Source organism: Podarcis vaucheri (assembly GCF_965113315.1).
Source record: "Podarcis vaucheri genome assembly, chromosome: 6".
NCBI classification, from domain to species: domain Eukaryota; kingdom Metazoa; phylum Chordata; class Lepidosauria; order Squamata; family Lacertidae; genus Podarcis; species Podarcis vaucheri.
This window is the reverse complement of record NC_138764.1, coordinates 59,193,414-59,214,117: the sequence shown is the minus strand read 5'-3', so window position 1 is coordinate 59,214,117 and position 20,704 is coordinate 59,193,414. Positions and strand designations below refer to the sequence as shown.

The following is a 20,704-nucleotide window of genomic DNA, read 5'->3' as shown; positions in this document are numbered from 1 at the left end:
TGCTTTGTGCTCCAATTACAATGGCAAACCACTGGGCAGCTCTAAATTTCCCTTTAAAAAACATTTCCCCTAAACTTATTTACAAATCCAATTATTTCCAGTGCCCCCCTGAAAACTAATGGCAAGGCACATGAAGAGATAGTGTTAGGTAGGAAATAGACTGGGGAAGTAATAGAAAGTTCCGGAAAATATTCCCTAAAACATTCAAGAGAGCAAGGTACAGTTCTGGTGTCCTGCAAAACCAACCAACCAAACAAAAACCCATTTGTTGTGTACTCTTTTAACTGAGGGTAATAGCAATAGGCTAGAAAGGGTCGTTTATTGTTTTAATTATTTTCTCCTTGGCGCATTAAAATACCACAACTAATAGTGGTTGGTTTGATGGGTTGGTTCTGTTCCAGGGGGCCCAGAAAATTTTCTCTGGGAGAAACTTCCATGTTCAATTTTTAACTATTTGCAGTATCTCAGGTCAAGAGGGAAAAGTTACCTCATCAGATTCACTTACAGCATATGGCTAGGCTTGCTTAATTAAGCTTGTTAATTATGGGTTGCTTTAGAAGTTAACGTCTTGAATAATGCAGGAGCAACTCTCCAATGGGGAAAGTGTTCTTGATACAGTCTTTGCCCTTTATTCGCCCCCAGATATTTTCTCCTAGTACTACCTTTGGGTTACATTGCCCCTCCCTCATGTCTGAGTGTCTTTGATCTTTGAGGAAAGCCTCTCCAGTTTCTGTGAGCGTCCGAGTCCAAAGAACCACAGCCCTTAAAGATGGGCCCTCTTTACTTTAGCAGGACACCTCATGCAGCCCAAAGGGTGTGTGGCAACCCGGCAGACTTCCTGGCCCCTTACCGCTTCGCGCAAACACAGCCTTCGCAGCTCCTGCACACAGGCCTCTAGTCGCTCCTCCAGCGCCTTCTGCTGTTTCCTCATAGCTTGTGTCAGATCCTTCATTGGAGACATGGGGCTGTCTAGTCCTGGAAGGGTTGAGACAGACACAGACTGATGACCTGTCAGGTGCTACGGGCGGGAAGGGAAGCAGCAATATTTAATGACCCATACAGAGAGGCCCTTGGGCAACTTTCTGGAGCCAGCTGCAGGTCTTGCGAATGCATCTTAAAGACCGGTGTCATTAGCAGTTATCATAAAAATGGCATGGGACATCAAAGGAGAGGCTGTCTTGACAGCTCATCAGGTGGGGTATGGAATGTGTACAACAGCCAGGACTGATTAGCTCTTACTTCCAAGCTGCAAGCACCTCAAGGTCATCGCAGATCAGATAAGGAGGAGACTCCATGGTGATATTCCTGATCATTAAGTTTATTACAGAACTAAGCAAACAGATTGGGTGCTCTGCTCACAGACCGGAACAAAAAGGAGTCTTTGATATTTGTAAGCCTTAAGACAGCAGTTCCAGAAGATTTTAGCTCATGCTGCTTCTTCCACAGATCAGAGGCACTCAGCCAGATTGTTGACTCCTCACAAGCCACATAAAGGTCAGATCTCAACCCACACTAGCTCATTCATACAGGACAATAGGAGACCATTCCCTCATAAGTGTAGGGGTGGGTGCAGGATTGTGTGAAACCATACAACACTTTCTGAGTGGTGATGGTAGAAGAAACGTCTCCAGTTTAGAACTAACTTGCTAAACTGGGAGCAGTTTCTATTCAGATGTGCCCTGAGATATCAAATAAGCACTTGGGGTTGCAAAAGGAATCAGACTAGGAACTCTCTTATTATTTTGTTTGTCTGGATCCCCCACTGCAACTCTTGCTTAGAGCTGCCACGCACTATAGATCCCAAAGTAGTGCTTTTCACTGGCATGAGCCCACCCTATGAAAAAAGATTACCATTCATTGTCTGTACACACAGATAGTTCAAAACCATTAAGAGATGCATCATATGCCATAGCTTCCTACATGAGAGGGAATCTTGTTGTATATACAACATCACATCTTAAGTGTGGCCTGATTATTTACTTCTACCACAAGTATGTTGTTCAGCACTTTTACGCTAATTGTTCATGGAAGCTGTTTCTAAAGTTTATATATAACTAAGTAAGTACAATGATCAGATATTACTCATGCAGAAAGTATGCCACATACCGGGCAGCCGAAGGATTTTAGTGAAATAGCCTCCTACGGAGTCATCAGTAGGGATTACGTCCACTTTGCAACACCCCGGATGGTACTCAACTAAGTTTTACTCAGAGTAATACCAATGAAATCAATGAGCATGACTAAGTTAGGTCCATTAATTTCAATGGGTCTACCCTGAGTAAGTTGAACACTACCCTCTGCCTGTATTTCAATGCTACTAAGGTTTTTTGAAAAGAAATCTTTTATGATGAGGAACCAGTTATATCACAAGATAGAATCATAGAATTCTAGAGTTGGAAAGGGACCACAAGGATCATCTAGTCCAACCCCCTGAAATGGAGGAATCTTTTACCCAATGTGGGCTCGAACCCACAAGCCTGAGATTGAGAAGCACGATACTTTAAACTGGTAGGGGGAGGGGAGAAACTGTGGTCTTTCGGATATTGTTGGACTACAACTCTCATAATCCCTTAACACTGGCCAAGTTGGCTGCACTTAATGGGAGTCCCACAACATTTGACGTGTGACAGGTTACCCACTCCTGTTTTTAAAGCACTAGGATTCCGCCATGTAACACCAGCCCCCCAAATCCAAGACCACCCTTGATAGCCCTTGCTCCTGTCTGCATGTGTCCACGCAAGATCACACTCTTTTCTGGTATCCTGGGCATCCCCAGCTGAACACTTTGGGCTACATCATAGCCCAGCTAGGAGGAAGCCAGACTGAAATAGAATCAACAAGGAGCCAGCCATGACTAATGAGTCAGAGGGTTCTTTTCACAGCTGTGCTTTGATCTCCATGCAGCTGTGGTGATACCTTCTAGTCTAATCTTCTATGGTAAGTTTACAGGCTTGGGGCAGAAAGAAGACCCCTCACCCACCCACCCCAAACAGTGCAGTCATTCTTGCTTAAACCTGTTGACACAGGAACAAATCCAGGAGACGATGCTGGCACTACATGATAATGAGCAGGAATTTCCCCATCCGTCACTCACCTGACTGTACTATGATCCCACTGTCTGTGTCACTGGTCTCATCCTTACTCTTCATGACCGAGCTCTACGGAGGGAGGCAGTAGGATCACACCTGGAAAGTGCTGTGATGTCTCCTGCTAACACAATAAGGCAAAGACAGGTGTGCTACACACACATTATTTATATACTTATGCCACATCTTCACTCCAGTTCATATACAACCCCTCTATATAGAGCTTCCACACGGTCAGAGCCTCCATGTTGCTAAAGGACCTACCAGTTCCAAAGTTCAGGGCCGGCTCTACGCTTAGGTATAGTGGGGCAACTGCCTCAAGCAGCTGAACTTGGCCGTCATGAAAGGGTAGCAAATTATTAGCTATTTAATTTCTGACCGTTATATTTTGACTGCCAGAAAGCGGGGAGAGAAGCGCTTGTGGCTGTTCCCCTCACCCCACAATCCTTGGATACTGTACACCATGACTGTGGGAGGGGCTTTCATTGCTACATCTTGGGGGACAAAATGCCTTAGCCCAGTGCTGCAGAAATTCCTGTAATGATTTCCTTGGTTCCGACTACTACAAGGAGGAAATTCAGGTCCTGGAAGAAGGGAGCAGGCAAGTGGCAATAACAGGGCTGAGAGAATGCAAGATATGGGCTCTCTATCAATTACTGCAGCATCTGTCACAAGTGATACATGAAATAGTCACCTAGAAGCATCCGACCAAGTGGAGCCTCACTGTAGGGCTCCTATGTAAACTGGCCTTTGGCAAACCCAAACCCAGCATTCCATGCTGGTTATCTATCAATCTATTCAGCAAAGATAAAATATAAAAGCTGGTCTGGGCCACTACAGCCTGGCTGTTGTGCAATCCAATGCACTATGTGAGACCAAAATTAGCCCACACAGCAGAACAACAGCAGGTGTCTTGACACTTTGTTTGGGGCACCCAAACAAAGGCAGGGAAAGCTCCTGTTCAGAAACACCCATAAACTTCTGCAAACCAACAAGCAGAATTATCAATCTTTGTCTGTAACTCTACCGCACAGGTAATATTTATCCGATGCATACAAAGTTGGATATTCATATTATGACCCAATTCAAGTGTAGCAGCACACAGAGCATGAACTGTAACAGACACAATAATAATTTAGAATTGATTTAGCGTTTTCCTAGTTTTCAAAACACTTCACTTACATTTTTTTGTTGCACATCACACAGCAACCCTATAGTAACCCAACAGTAATCTCACTGTATACAAATTCTACAAGTGACAATAAAGTATTTCAATATAAAGTAGGTCAGTGCTATTATTCTGTATGGCAGATGGGAGGGAGATGAAGGGCTTGGCCTCAGAGAAAGAGACTTGCCTAAGGCTGCAGAGTGAATTCATGGCAGAGTGAGAAGCAAACTGGGGACATCCTGGTTTGTAGCTTGGCCTCTAGGCTCCACCAGCTCTTTATATCTACACCGGAAAGAGGATTTTCTGGTTTGGGGAAAGTTGCGGGGAGGCAGGGGCAGATTTATTCTTTGGCCTCAGGTCCATGTCTTACCAGCACTACATAGTCCTTGAAGCAAATATTCATGCTGTGTTCTGTCACAGTTAACTGCAATTTATGAGGGCTTCCAGAAGGAAACCTGATTGGCAATTCTCAGCTCCCCATGTGCTTGACTAGTTCACCTGCTACTCTTCTCTTTCCTGCTAGGCTGGGAGGGGAAAAGTTGTGGGGAGCCTCCTCTTAATCCTGGCGGGGTGTGCTAAGCAAACAGCTCCTCAGCTCTGGCAATGAATGAAAGGAGCTTCCCCATGAAAAGAACACTCCTCCATCCTCCAACCCAAGCTCCAGTAACAGAAGAGCTGCTCAAGGTCCCATTGCAGATGTTGGGACATGTCATTCAGCAGGGATAGTCTCTCACTTTCCCTACAGCTGGGGGTGGCTCCAAGCCTACCTCCTGCAGCAAACCCCTGGTGTTTACACGCCACTCCCCTGCCCCAACCTGGGTGAGTCAATTTGAGAGTCACACTGAGTTTCTGTCTGGAGCTTATCCTGGCCCTACCAGTCTCCTGGTAAACAAAATGCAAAGGGGGCTGGGCCTGGGCGGACAAGGTTCACAGCACTGAGCAGAGATCTGAAATACGGCGACACTGCTTCAGACCTTTGAAGATTATTCCCATCCATAAAACTGAGTTAAGCGGCACAGTTGCAATGGCAGAGTGTACCCCCCTCAGAACTACAAGATGCCACAACTCTGCAGCTGATCCCAATGCAGCTACGGGAAGGTGGCCAGAAGCAAAAGAGGACAGGGCTGCTGCACTTTCAGTAATTATGTCAAGGAGGAGAGTCCATCAGAAGGTTGTTGTGGACATCCTCTACCTACAGAAATTCCCTCTTCTACCAAAGCTGCCTAGGGAGGCATGCTGAATGTCAGGTTCTGTGGATCAGGGTTCCTTTTACTGGGGTTGCTTACAACTGACAAAGGAGGCAGTAGGGGACAGAGGTTTTGCGGGTGCCAGGAAAAATCCTAAAGGGCACAATTGTGCCCGCAGGCACCTTACTGGGGATTCCTGTTACAGTGAATATGCCTGCATAAGCTTCCCATGAAGACTAATAAAGTATTGTTCATTTCAGAGCTGTCTATTCACAGCACTTGCAATTCAACAAAGTTGGGTTTTCACTTTGACTTTCATAGCAAAACCTATTATATTTCAAAGATCCACAGTAAGACTGGTGCCAAGATGGCCAAGCTTTTTAGTCTAGCTTTTTTTAAAAAGGAGGGGAGGAGAGAAACAATGTTTCGTATCTCTTTTCAAAATGAAATATTGTCTAAAGTGTGCATGCTCACATGGGGTTTGTCAAGGCTCACATGTGATAATCTCCACATCTGATCAATGCGAATAAAAAAATGGGCAGACATGGGAAATTGCAGGGCCAGGTCAGATGAACAGCAGACAAGGAACACACCCTTGCTGCCTCCATCCATTCTGCAGATATCACTCACTGCACTTTGCATTTAGTGATGAGATAAGCACATGAGCATATAATAAGAGCCCTGCTGGATCAGACCATCTAGTCCAGCATCCTCACATGGGCCAAACAGGTATCAAACCAGCAGGACTTGATCCTGCCCTGTGAAGATGTGCCAACACTCCTTTGCCATTACTCTGATTAAGCTTCAAAGTGTTCCTTCACCAAAGTTGTGCAGCTTATATATCCACAATTTCACACATTCAGACAGCTATCACCATGAAACAAAGCAGAAGTTAGTTAACGTGGACAAGTAGAAAGACAAGAGCCACCAAGGAAGGGGTGGCTGAAGCAGTACCATGAACTGTGCCTGTTTCCTATTTGCAACATTCACTGATGATGAAGCCCACCTATGTTCTATGATTACAGGCATGACTGGAGAGTGACACTCCAAAGAAACAAAAAGGACAGCCATTCCAAACTCTACTGTATTGTTAAGGGATCAAGTGGCATGAATAAAGAGAAATATCCAAGCCAAAATCCAGAGTGGGGAACTGGATCCGGCTGTTAGGTTAGTCCAGGGGTCAGCAAACTTTTTCAGCAGGGGGCGGGTCCACTGTCCCTCAGACCTTGGTGGTGGGGTGGCGGACTATATTTTTTTGGGGGGGTGAATGAACGAATTCCTATGCCCCACAAATTACCCAGAGATGCATTTTAAATAAAAGGACACATTCTACTCATGTAAAAACACGCTGATTCCTGGACCTTCTGTGGGCCGGATTTAGAAGGCGATTGGGCTGGATCCGGCCCCCGGGCCTTAGTTTGCCTACCCATGGGTTAGACCCTTATATCCCTATGACATCACAATGACACCAGGTGACCTGTTTTAGCCCACGTGGTTTTTAATGAAACTGCACAGGCAAAGGCACAGTGCTTTGCAAGCCCCAATGAAAGGGATGATAATCCAAACCTGAAGAGCCCTATGGGAGGCCCCAAAGATCAGCATAAAATCCAGAGCGCAATTCTACTTGAACAAAGAGATGCAACCTTTGCATACTGAAACTTTTGCAGTCCACTGCAAATAATAACATAACACAGCGTAATAAACTGACGTGTAGGAATAACATCCAACCAAGCAATAAAGCCACAAACCCTGAATCCTAATCTGTAGGGTGAACTGGCTGCAATTTTTCAGTCAACAAAGTTTTCAAGTCAAGGGGCTTCTGAAGGAAACATTCATTCAAGTCAGTTTCCATTCTCTCCTATTCATGTATCTGAATGCAAAGACTGACATGATCATTCGTGTACCCAATAAGGCTACATACTTCTAACTGGTCCTTCCTGCCTCCAGTCCCATCCTAATGACATGTCCAAGCATGTTAAAGCACCACCAAAACTGAAGAGACCCATTCTGATGCAAGACACTACGTTACCAGGAATACATGCAGGCCTTAAATAGGTTATTCCCAGTTTGATTGCAAAAATAAGCAGAGATGCTAGGCTGCTAAGCAAGTTTAGTTCCAACAATTCTCACACACCCCTCCTGAATTTATTCAGCTGCCCAATTCCTATCCAAATATTCTAAGTCTACACCCTCTCTTTTGTTCTGCCCGCGCTGGGCTATTACCCTGCTGACTTGGCCTCTTTAAAGCTGCACAAACAATGCCTGGGAAAGACTAGAAGAGGGTTGTGCAACATATAAGGCAAGGTCCTTTAGGCAACCTATGGACTTGTTAGAATCCCAAGACTTCCCAGTTTTCATTTTAAATAACACCAGCATATTTCTAACACTCATGGTTGTAGAGAAAAGTGTGGCTATGTGATGGTAAACAACATTTCCAGTGTGGTCCACTGTGCCAAATAAGCTTATCTCGCCCGTGGATTAGACTCAGGCTGCCTGTTTGCTAGCCAAGAGGAAGTTTGCTGCAGGCAGCCGCTGAGTAGATGCATAAACCTTTCTACCAGAGAAGAACTAGTTTCCCTGGGCACAGAGCCCAGTTTTTATTTAACTCCTGAGCATGTACGTAATATCAAATATACCAAGCTGGGAAGCAGACTGTGGAATTCCAAGCTCCTTGTAAAAGAGCAAGATTGGAATAGGAAGTATTGTAAAAGTTGTCTTGGTGGTCTGTTCTCGTCCAGGCTATCCTCTTCCCAAGTTCTGCTCTAACTAGCAGGAATCACTGGCAAACTCCAAGCATTTCCCAGCAAAATCTGGAAGGCAGTTGTGCGCCCTCTGAAAACTTTAGCACCCAAAGGTGTGTCTGCATGCTCCTGTAGAGAAACTGTGCTCATGCCATAAACCTTGGCGTCTTGAACCAAAACAAGATGTTTTATAATTGAGTAATCAAACCTCCGCCGTGTTGCAATGGAATCACATGACTCCCCCTCCTCAAGGAAGGGAAATCTCAGGGTAGGAAGTCAGCTAGACGGAGGGGATGCCAACTCATTATAATCAAATGCATCTATTAGAGCCCCACCACCATCATTATCATTACAGAAAAGCACTTCAGAGGAGTAGTGGGAGGAGGCATGCCAAAACATCTCCCTGCCTGTTGTTTCACTGCTGCAAATAGCTGGGAAAGTGGCTTTTCAAAAGAAAAAAAAGAAGGAAAAAAAAGGAGAGGAATATAGCACCAGGGCTCACTTGTGCGTAACATGCAGTCAACATCTAAGCGCCTGCCCCTCTTCACATGCATGTGGGATGTGGGAGTCACTTTCCTTTGGCTTAATGCCCCACATGGGTGTTGGCACCAGAAGAACCATGTGGGTGAGGCTAATTGCAGGTGGCTTTCCCACCTAATTGGTGGCCTGCACACAACCAGCTCAGCGCATGAATCAATTTCATGTGGAGTTGCAGTAACCAATATGCAGCTAATGGTTATGGGAATCAGCCTCCATATCCTTCTATGTCTGCAGAATCCCCATTGGAAGATTAGAAATGCTGGACATGCCTACTCGGGGGAAGCACAGTCATCATCAAGCATCGCAGCCCAAATTCCAAAGGGCTGGTAGTGTCCCACCTGCAGCTCTGCAAAGAAAATTCGTTATCTTCTACGCATTTCTTGCCCAACTACTCAGCCTGACAAAACTCCCTCCGGGATATGTTTGCAGCTTTGACCTACTGACACATACTCAGGGGCTTTCCAGATAACAGCAATGAATAAAGTTTGGTTTGCTTGTTTAAATAAGAGGGGTTATTAGCTGGACTCAGTGGAGCAATGTCCTGCCTAAGGGTTTGAGAGAAATTATGCTTGGTTCACATTTCAATTCGAAACTCCCTGTTCCACACCTCCTAAAACAATATGCAAACTGAAACACAGTCATCCTCAGAAATTTGGATTTCTCCAGATTTTGCAAAGCAGTTGTCCAGCCAAAGAATGTGTACAAAAATGGGTACATCAGGGAACAGTGTGCATGAAATGCATATATTAGTGAAAACTACATCCAAAATGCATTATGTTAGGGATAATTGCTTCCCCCAAAAATGTGTTTAGCAGGGGAGATCTGCACTAAAACGCTGATGAACGTTTATGAGGACTTGAGGAATTGGAAGGAAGAAGCACAGAATAATGAGAAACTCTGGGAAACAGACATTGGCAGATCCATTCATCCTTAGTCCTACTCCCTGCTCTCCATGCTCAAATTTCAGGGTGGCCAGAGGGGATGATGGTGAGCCTCAGGCTTGGAGGCCAAATAGCTATCATTTTTAGAAGTGACAGCGAAACTGTGATTTAGCTAAAATGCAGGCAGGTGTGGTTTCACCAAAAGCCCCCTACCTTTCCCCCTATACTTAGAACACTACTTTTGGTTTTGAACACAAGATGTTCCAGGGCTGAAGAAAATAAGTGCACAGCCTGGAACTGGGGGGGAAGACTGGTGGTGGTAAGATTAACAAACTGATGGGACATGGATGTGATGAAGCTCTCTTGTGCTGGAATAATACAGCAAGGGCACAATTCTACTCCAGAGAAATAAGTACAGCAGCAGCAACAAAACACACCACACACCACACCCACACCCACCCCCCCCCACACAGTTTATATAATTGTGCAAGACTGGGAAGGGAAATATGTGGCAGTGTTACTGGGACATAATCTCAGAGTTGTGGCTCAGTGGCATAGCACACACTTGGCATGTAAAAGGTTCCAAATTCAATCCCAGCATCTCTAGGTAGGACTGGGAGAGAGCCCTGAAACCCTGGAGAGCTGCTGCCAGTCAGTGGAGACAGTAATGAGCTAAGCACACCAATCGTTGGGCTCAGGAAGCCTCCCATGTCCCTATGACGAATGCTGCTTGCCACCAGCAATGTCAAAAACAATAGATAGTGAACCTATGACCCTCATTGTTGGACTTCAGATCCCATCATTCCTGACCATTGGCTGCACTAGCTTGTGGATGATGGGAGTGGGAGTCCAATGACAACACCTGGAAGGCCAGAGTTTCTCTACCCATCTCTGTAATAGAGACAAAACAGTATCCTGGTCCAGACAGAGCTGAACGCTACAAATAGATGAGCAAGCTATGGCAAATGTGTTACAATTCCACATCACAGCAATTCGTGTGCTCAGAAAACACAATATCCCTGGCCAGAACAGACCCCCTACTTCAGGAAAGACATGTCAGACATTTACCACCATAATACGGACAACTGTGTGTTTATCGTGCAATAAACCAATAATCCGGAAAAGTCCTCCAGGTGCCCAATCCCAGACTGTGAGTCAAGCCCTCCTCCTGCCCCCCCCCCATAGTCGCAGAGATGTTTAAACAACCCCCTGGGCAGTTTTAAAAGTAACTCATGCTGAGTGAGCTCTTTTTCGTTTGTCTTCTACACACCAAGGCAGAAACAGGGCTGCCAACTGGTTGAATTATTATTTTTAATTAACTGTGCAGTTTTAATTGATTAATTGAACAATTAAGAGATTAAAATCTCAATACTAAGCAATAATTATCACCACCTTTCCCCCAAGGAGCCTCCCAGATACCCCACACCCTGAAAAGCTTGGCTGTCTATTTTGCCTCCACTGAAGGAAGGGTTCCACATATCCAGGTAGGAGCTCCCACAATTCAATACCTTCCCATTATACCTCGTTTGCTATATTCTCCCTGTTTGTATCAGCTGCCAACGTGTGGCTAAAATATACTCAGCACTGAAGCGTATCTTCAAAGTGTATCTGTTTGCCTGGAAGAATACCACAGACTTCAGAAAACCAGAAAAACGATTGCACCAAAAATGAATTCGGTGGCGTTGCAGCTGCGAAACCACCAAACCCCAATTGCTGGGAAGCAGCAACACTAGCCCAGAGTTGGCACAATATATTTTGCTGCCTGAAGCAGCAAGTGGCACCCGTCCCACCTCAAGCCACACTGCATCCCAGGCTGGAAATGTTATGTTTACACCCGAGGCAGCAAATCCCAAAAGCAACCCCTATAGCAGGAAAAATATAATAAGGGAAAAAACAAAATTTGAGAATTTGCTGCCCTTGCATGACATACACAACCAGCTGCCTGAGGTGGTGGCCCTACTCTGTGCAATGGCAGGGCTGGCCCTGCCTGCCTCCAACAAGAATGGCTGCTGCACTTAGGTCAGTATAGGGAAGAGGTCTGGTGTCCTGGATAGCAAGCGGATAGTGCCTTTAGAAGCAATACTAGTTGTCAAGTTACTCCCTGTGCCATTTTGAAATGGCTTATATGTACACGCCCCACCCCAATGTTTAGGGGTCCTCCCCACAATCCCGCTGCCACTGAAGGCTGTGTGTTCCCCTTTTGCAGTGTTCAAGGAAACACTTCCTTCAAATGAAGAACACCACCACTAACCCCAGCCATACCAAGACTATCCCCAGCCCAGTTCCATAATGTGGAGTTGGCCAGCAAATGTGTAGGACTAGGAGATCGCCTGAAGCAGCTGGCAGATGAGGCAGTGAGCTTAAAAGGGGCACTCAGTGCACTGAGGACATTGAATGGTGGCCAAGGGGTAAGGGGCCCCTATCTGACGAATTAGTGCCCGGGGCATGTGAGGGTGCTAAGTCAGCACCTTGCAGGTAAAGCCATACCTTGGAAGTCGAACAGAATCTGTTCCGGAAGTCCATTCGACTTCCAAAATGTTTGAAAATCAAATCTTCCTGCAGCCAACCAGAAGCCACAAAAGCCCCATTGGACGTTCGGGTTCCAAAAAGTGGAACGATCACTTCTGGGTATGCGGCGTTCGGGAGCCAAAACATCTAAGTTTCAGGGCATTCAGGATCCAAGGTACGACGGTATTTGACACCCATTGTCAGCTGCTGGTATCATAGCTCATGCCCAAGCTTGGGGGATGCCAGCTAGTCAGCTGCCATATGCCTGCAGACCTAGCAGCCCCTATATCTCTGCTGCCACATCCCTCTGGTAAAGGCATCTAGCTCGCCGGCCCTTTGGTAATCCCTCATTGGTGGCAGCCTCTTACTCCCCAGTGTATCACTTCCCCAGTTACTACTGGCTGGATAAAAGCATCATGAAATAACCCCAGTTTTGCAGGACCCTACATTCCTATGTGCATACAGTCCCTGCCAAAAACTTCAAATGTTCCTTCCTCCCACCAGGCAAGATAATCAGCACAGAAAACGATATTGTCTTGAGGCCCTTTCTGTCTCTGCTCTGCCTCCAGCCACCGGGCTGCCTTCCCACCTTTTAGCCCAGGAGAACTTCATCTGCATTGCCCCGCAGAAACAGGGAGGACAGAGAGAGAGAGAGAGAGAGAGAGAGAGAGAGAGAGAGAGAGAACAACAGGGCAGCGCCCAGGGTCCCAGCAGACCAAGAGCTGCACCTCATATTATGGATTTCCAATACAAAAACAACTTCCATGTAAGAAATCACAGGCAGGCAGCATGTAGATGTAACCGCATACACTCAGAAGCCATGAAGCCACGACCAGGACAAAAAGCTTGCACATGCAACGCATGGCAACCCATCTGTGGATTTTAATGCTATGGTTGTGACTTCCTTTAAGCAGGGAATCTGCAACATGTGAAATAACCCATAGAGAAGAGGAAGAGAATTGCTGATTTCACCAGAGCTGTTTTTTTAAAAAAATGCAACCAAGTATTAATGGATTCCCAATAAAGTAACAGGTCCCATTCTATGTCTAATTATCTCATGAACACCAGGAAGCTGGATACTTACATTCCGAAAAATAAATACTCCACAACATTTTCTAATGATTTGGAAATATTGATCATCAATAAACAACAGCCCTCTCTCCCTTTTCGAATCAGAAAGCAACAGGACTCCCTTACCTGCTGGGCTCGGTCCCCGATTCAGAATAGCTGGTATCAGGAGAAAAATGAGCGAGAGGAAGCCAGTTCCGTCCTAGTGTTCCAATCTCCAAAGCTGCTGGATTTTTCGTTGAGTTCACACTTCCGACCCCTCGGCTGCTTCCCTCTTCCAGGCACTGTCTTGCTCTGCCAAAGAAACTGTGTTACTTGTTTTGACTTGAGTCAGAGGGGAGGGGCAGGTGAGCAATACCTTTTCAGCCTCAGTGGAATCAGCACAGCCAAATCCTTCCAGGCACAGAAGGACAAGCCAACGCATGGCACCAAAGGGGAGGGACAGCCTCTTTCTTGCAAAAGGCTACCAGGAATCCCTCCCTCGCCCCTGAACTGATCCTTAAGAAAAAGAGAAAGCTGCAGTATGTTTGCTTTCACTGCAGCCAGATCCAGACCAACACACAGGCATTGCATACCCAAAATTAATTTGATTCCACACTTATAACTCATTGCAATATAAACATACTCTGAGCCCTCCAATGATAAGTAATGAGATCATTAGTATTTGGATACCAGATGTTGCTACACTTCAGAAAGCTCAGGGGCCACTTTTTATAACACTGTTTTGTACTTGGTACTGAGGGTAAAACTACTATGCATTACATTCAAACACATTTAACAATACCCTGACAGCTGCTGCTGCTGCTACTACTACAACTGCTACTACAATGGTACCTCGGGTTAAGTACTTAATTCGTTCCGGAGGTCCGTTCTTAATCTGAAACTGTTCTTAACCTGAAGCACCACTTTAGTTAATGGGGCTTCCTGCTGCTGCCACGCTGCCGAAGCACGATTTCTGTTCTCACCCTGAAGTAAAGTTCTTAACTCAAGATACTATTTCTGAGTTAGCGGAGTCTGTAACCTGAAGTGTCTGTAACCCGAGATACCACTGTATTAAGGAAAAACAACTTAGGGAAGATGGTGGTCTGCAGCAGTAAAGGAGGGGTGCTTTCCTCTCCCCACATCTGCCACTATTTCACTGCCCCTCCTTCCCTTCCCCTGCAATACATTTTCCTCTCCACGGTTTTTAATTCCTGATCATGTTTACCTTTGCAAGCAAGGAAAACAGCCTTGGGGCAGAAATTGCAGTGAGAAAGAAGTAGGCAAGGGAAGGGTCAAGCCCCCCTTCCTCCCACAGCTGTTTCAAACTTGGGGGGGGGGCGTAGTGCTCTTGTGCTCAGGTCCTGCTCGTCTCCCACAAGCATCTGGCAGGCCATTGGGATGCTGACTTAGATGGGGCACTGGCCTGATCCAGCCTGCTCAAGGTGGGACTGAGGCCAGAAGCTGTGTGGCTCCAGCTGCATTTCCCTTTGGACAGCACAGCAAATAAGAGGGTGTGGGGGGGTGCATCACAGCTAATTCAAAGGCACAAAGAGGAGGGCATTTGTTATCATTTTTCAAACCCACTGGTTATACCGTCCCCAGACAGTCTCAAAAGCCTCACTACTTCTACACAGAAGCTGCCTTGCAGCCTGTGTTGACATGGAGAAAGTGAAGCGCTGATGAAGAGACGTTGCTTGGAGACCATTTTTAAGACACCTGCTCCAGTAGTGTACTTCAGAATAGGGTGCAGAAAATCAAGTTGTTTCCTATATTGCCAAAAGCCAATCGCTCTCTGTGTAGCTGTTTCCTCACTTGTTCCCAACCAAACATCAGAAACAACAAATAGTTATTTGAGCATAGATTCCCCATACTGCCCTTTGGAAACAAGCTGCTATTACAGTCTGGGCTCCTTGTTTTCATACCCAACGCTTAACCACTAGTGGGATCTGCGGGTAGATGTTCCATAGTGGTAGCTGAACTCCAGGGGGAGGTTCACAGTAAGTATTCTCAGACCCTGGGTGCTCAATAAAGGCTTACCCAGGCTAGTTATTGGAAACTCCAATATAAGCAGGCTTCCTGTTGCAGCTGAAACTTGTTTGAGAAACAATACCTTCCTAGGTCTTTGCATGCTTTGATATCTTGGTTGCTCTTTGGTTCTGGCTTGCTTGTTGATTCTGCCTCCCGGTTTTTCCTACAGTCCTGACTTGCTTTTCAGCCCTAAGGTGTGGCTTCTTCTTGACCCAGCCAACTTCCTGTCTTGTTTCTTAACCCTGCTTCCCAGTTTGTTCTTTGGTTCTGATGACTTAGTTCTACGGTTCTTGATTCCCACCTCAGACTGCTGCTCTTGGCTTAGCCCTTACAAGACCACACTGGGTAAAATGTGAACCTTGGAACTTTTGAAGACTTCAAAAATTCAGCCAATGGACTCCCTTGGGCAAATTTTGCTTCTCTGCCCCCATCCCCCATCTGCGAAGCAGGAATAACCTGTACTATAGTGTTGGGTGAATAAGATGGTGCTTGCAAAATGATTGCCACTTAGGCATGGTATAAATTAATTTATTTTAATTAAGATTATCAGTCATAACAACTGCTTCCTCTTAGTCCGCTCTGAGCAACTAATTTGCAGTTCAGGCAAACACGCAGAACAGCTCAAAAATCTTACCCTGGAAACTTTACTCACTCTGCTCTATGGGTTACTGAAGAAATGTGTGGTGTTTATTCAGAGGAAGAAACCCTCTGGGGTTGTTTACCACACTTCAAGGTAAAATGCCAAAGTATATTTGTGGTAATCTTCCCTTCAACTCTGACCGTCATACAATACGACCACTGATTAGGCTTATCAGTAATCTATCTATATACTATGGAGTTGTGGGAGCAGCTGTAGAGTCAAGGCAGCTGGCTTTTTCCATATTATATCATTATAAAGCCTGAAAATTCTGCTCATTGTAAGTGTGAAGAATCTGCCTCATGAGGGGTATAATGTAACAGACAAACTGAAGCTCAATCAAGGCAAGATGGAGGTTCTGGCAGAGCATCTTTTCACGGAATCCAGCCCATTCTGAATGGAGTTGCAGTCCCCTCTTAAGGAGCAAGTTTGCAACTTGGAAGCACGTCCGAGTCCACCGCGGCTTCTGAATTGACAAGTGACAGCTGTGGCCAAGGGTGCTTTTCCACAATATCGGGGATGTGCCAGCTGCAAATTGTCCTGAGGAAGGCAGACTTTGCCACAGTCACACGTACTAATGTAACACACTTTACATGGCACTGCTTTGCTGAGGCAGATCAGCATGAGCATTTGTAATTGCCAGACCGAACTATTCTGTTTCTCCTCTCCCTACGTTCTTTTCTGGGTGGTTCTCATGACTCTCCAGAGTGGATTTGGGGGAAAGTAGGGGAAGCCCCATTGCACTAGCAGGAGCCTTAGCTCTGGCAAAGTGGGCAGAACAATGAATGTAGTTTTCACCTTTGTATAGTACGCTAGTTTCGACACACACATCTCCCTCTCTCCTCCATTTAGGCAAGCGATAATCAGTCTGAGAGCTCAAGGGCACATTGCAGCCCAGCCAAAAAACACTCAAGGAGGGTGTGAGGTAAGCCGGTGGGTGGTATTGCCTGGAAAGAGCCCTAAGGTTAGATGGAGGGATCCAGATTACCACATTTGGCCCCTGGGCCTGAAATAAGCAGCAAACACATACTACAATCTCATATATTATGCTCACTTGCAACATGCTGCACCCAATTTCCCCATTATCTTTCTACCCCAAATGCCCCAATTCATGCATATGTCACCCTAACTGCACCTTTTGGGGGAAACAGTGGATGCCACCAGCCGGCTAGGTATTTGGCTGCAGATACAGACAAGGGATGCAGGTGGCGCTGTGGGTTAAACCACAGAGCCTAGGACTTGCCGATCAGAAGGTCGGCAGTTCGAATCCCCACGATGGGGTGAGCTCCCATTGCTCGGTCCCTGCTCCTGCCAACCTAGCAGTTTGAAAGCACATCAAAGTGCAAGTAGATAAGTAGGTACCGCTCCGGCAGGAAAGTAAACGGCATTTCCGTGCACTGCTCTGGTTCACCAGAAGCGGCTTAGTCATGCTGGCCAGTAAAGCGAGATGAGCGCCGCAACCCCAGAGTCGTCCGCGACTGGACCTAATGGTCAGGGGTCCCTTTACCTTTACCTTTACAGACAAGGCTGCCGGGTGACTAAGAACTTTCAAACCTTTACGGAAGGTGTAGTATGTTCTTTCTTTATCAGAGAGTATTACATCTCCAATAGACAAGGCCACACAATTTGATATATAGCATCTGAAGAGGTTTATTCCACTTGGATGCTCTAAAGATAGTGTGCAAACCAAGTTCCGAAAGCACCCGCCAACAGAACGCATCATTTCAAAGAAACAGTCAGCGACTAATCTAATCACCCATTGTGTACCTATTTAGAGACAGTGACTGATGCATGACTTTTGCCTTTTCTGGTGATGGTGTGAAGATTTCCTGGATCACGCAGACATATCCAGACAGCAAGCAGAGAAAGAAAGGCCCAGCACATGGCCAGGGATGGATCATCATCTTTTTGCCAGACAGAATTTGAAAGTTTTCTCTAGGTACAAAACTGGACTGGCCCTGCCACACAGCAGGGCGATGCGTGTTCAGACAGCATCACAGGAGGCGGGGGTGACCACTAAAGTCTGGAACTGGTGTCTGGAGAGTACAGCAAGACTTTTATAAGTGTTTGCTAGGGATGGAGGAGAAATAATTTTTTTAAAGCACTTTAATGAGGAACTACCAAATCAGCGCCTCTTGAACTCAGGGCTCATGCAGACTTCCTTCTGCGCTGCACTTTCCAGGCACAGCTCTGCACTTTAAAGCTCCATTATCTGAGCAGGGTTTTTGTTTTTGTTTGCCTTGGCTCTTTCTCTGCAAAATCCCATGCTTTACTGCTGAATCGGAGCAAACAGCCATCCATAGAAAACACAATTGCCAACATGTTTAATTAGAGAAAAATAATTACTAATGTTTGCAAAGGATTGGAAATTTCTTATGGATTTTTTGCGTGAAAGAGAAAATGAACTTGTAATATCTGGATTTGAAAATTGAAAAAAATACTGGTTTAAAGACTATAGAATGGTTGGATCGAATATCATATGTAGCTGCTGAGAGCCAGAAGTCCTTTTATTTTACCCTCTATCTTTCTTTAGTTTTTTCTTTCTTTTCCTTTTTTCTTGCTTTCTCCTTTAGATTTCTCATTTTCTTGTATTTTCTTCCTTCTGACTTAGCTACTTAATATAAAAAGAGCAGTTTTATGTTGCAAACAGGCTGATTAGGTATCACAAATGAGTCACTGGAAACAGGTTTTCCACCACCCTCGGATTTCCCTTGAAAAGGATAAATAAAGATTAAATGGGGGAAAATACAGGCCAGCATTTTGATACCAACAACGTGTGAGTGTTTTGAAAAAAATTGCATGCATGTGTAGCACCCATCAGACAACACCCCCGTGTCTGGAAGCACCCTACAAACACAGCGCAGGATCATCTGCTCTCTGGCCCTAATCTGTTTCTTTATATTTAATATTTGAGTGGGGGGGTTTACGGTGGGGCAACAAGGGAGCAACTGTTTTCGAACACTAGCAAATTGTTTTCTTTGGATGAGAGTGTCAGTGTGGTGCAGCAGTTAGAACGCTGAACCTGGGAGACCAGGGTTCAAATCTCTACTCAGCCGTGAAACCTTAGGCCCTTCCCTATCACCTAGCCTACCTCAGGGTTGCTGTGAGGATAAAATGACTTCCTTGGAGAAAAGGCGGGATACAGACGTAATAATAAATAAAGAAAACTGACCTGCAACACAGGCAAAGTTTTTTCCAAGATGTAGTGATGAGAAATGCTCCAAAGCAGCTTGCTGGGTGAAGTGGATTGATTATGCTCGATTCCTGGCAGATGGGGTGCTCTTGGCTTACTGGGAAGAAGTGAGGTGAGGAGGTCAGTAGAGTGCTAATAAATAATAATCATCATCATCATCATCATCATCATCTATTTATACCCTGCCCATCTTGCTGGGTTTCCCCAGCCACTCTGGGCAGCTCCCAACAGAATATTAAAAACACAATAAAACATCAAACATTAAAAACTTCCCTAAACAAGGCTGCCTTCAGATGTCTTCTAAAAGTCAGATAGTTGTTCATTTCCTTGACATCTGATGGGAGGGCGTTCCACAGGGCGGGTGCCACCACCGAGAAGGCCCTCTGCCTGGCAAACACATCAGTGCCACCAATTTGGCATTCCAGCAGGTGCATTTGTACCAATCCACCCTTTGTGCAGGTAAATAATAGAGACCCTCCTGCCAGGAATTTAGCATGGCAGCTCCACCTCACCTGGCTAGCCATTTCTAGAAATGCTTCGCTCTCTTAATTGTTTGCTGGGAACGCAGGTGTTAAAGGCAAAGGAGTTTCTGCAGGAAAAAGGTGGCAAGCATACGCAAGAAAGGGCCCCAGAAGTAAACTGTTTGTCCAATATGTACTGATAAGCTGATCCGCCCCTGGCTATTTTCACTTCCCAAGTGCTTAAAGGAGCATCTAGAAACAATGCCTGGGATCCAACCACCTCCTGATGAAACCAAGTCAAGGTCTTCTGAAAATGACTTAGATAACCTCCAACTCTGCTTCTTCTCTTTGATTCTTCTCAAAGAATAAAAAGGCAAGGTTGTGCAACAAACAAGCTAGAGAACTTCTATTTAATCCATGGCAAATAAACAGGCAGGGGTGCTATGCATATAGTAGGAATGGGTTTATATGTGTATTTCCAGTCCAGGACATTTTTGCACATTGCAACGATCTGCAAATTTCTTTTTGACTTCCTCTCAAAAGCAGGTAAATACATACTTTGATGTATATTTAAATGTGTATTTTCTCTCAAAATACAATTTAAATGTATAGATACAGGTTTATTTCAAAATATGTATCTAAATGCATTTTTTAAAATGTTTAAACCAACCTTCCTCAATGTGTAGACTCCAAATATCTTGGAGGATCCACTTTATATTCACCAGAAACAAGGTAAAAACTCACTTTAAAAAAAAGGTATTTAAAGGCTGATGTCATTTTTTATGTTGTGATGCTGCTAATTATGTATTTTTATGTGCTGTATAATAATTTTTAATGTTTCTGCTTATAATGTACAGTATTGTGTTTCATATTGCGTTTCTTTTGTTGAAAACTGTCCATTTTTGGTGAATGTCTGTCCAGAAATCTATTTAATAAATAAATAAAACACTCATCAGCACAAATATTCATTCCAATATTTGGTGGATAGCTAAGCTCCAATCTGCATATTAGGCCAAGAGATACAGATCAGGTAGAAAAATCTGCAGACTGAATTCCTCAAGCACTTTCTGTTTCTACTACTGTATTTGCATTATTTGAATAATTATACTTGTGCCAGTAGAGGTCGCTAGTATGCAGCATCTTCCATTCCTCCCGCCCTGTCCCCAGCAAGTAAGAAATGTGGGGTTAGATTATGCTTATTACTCCAGCTGGGGTGGTGCTGTT

At 45.1% G+C, this 20,704-nt stretch overlaps 1 protein-coding gene across 4 annotated transcripts in view; it reads right to left on the bottom strand.

Annotated features, from left to right (window-relative positions):
- The window catches only part of INAVA (innate immunity activator), a 31,762-nt gene extending 12,646 nt beyond the window's left edge, over positions 1–19,116 (bottom strand). The window contains exons 1-4 of one of the 4 annotated variants that reach the window (XM_082227075.1): positions 18,999–19,116; positions 13,309–13,473; positions 3,095–3,207; positions 851–975 (exon numbers count right to left, since the gene is read on the bottom strand). In XM_082227075.1, coding sequence (XP_082083201.1) covers positions 851–975; positions 3,095–3,149 — 180 coding nt within the window. In that variant the 5' untranslated portion in view covers positions 3,150–3,207; positions 13,309–13,473; positions 18,999–19,116. Of the gene's footprint in view, positions 1–850; positions 976–3,094; positions 3,211–13,308; positions 13,579–18,998 lie in introns of those variants that run through there. The other 3 variants (XM_082227077.1, XM_082227076.1, XM_082227074.1) reach the window with 3 other exon arrangements.
- Positions 19,117–20,704: the final 1,588 nt, after the last annotated feature.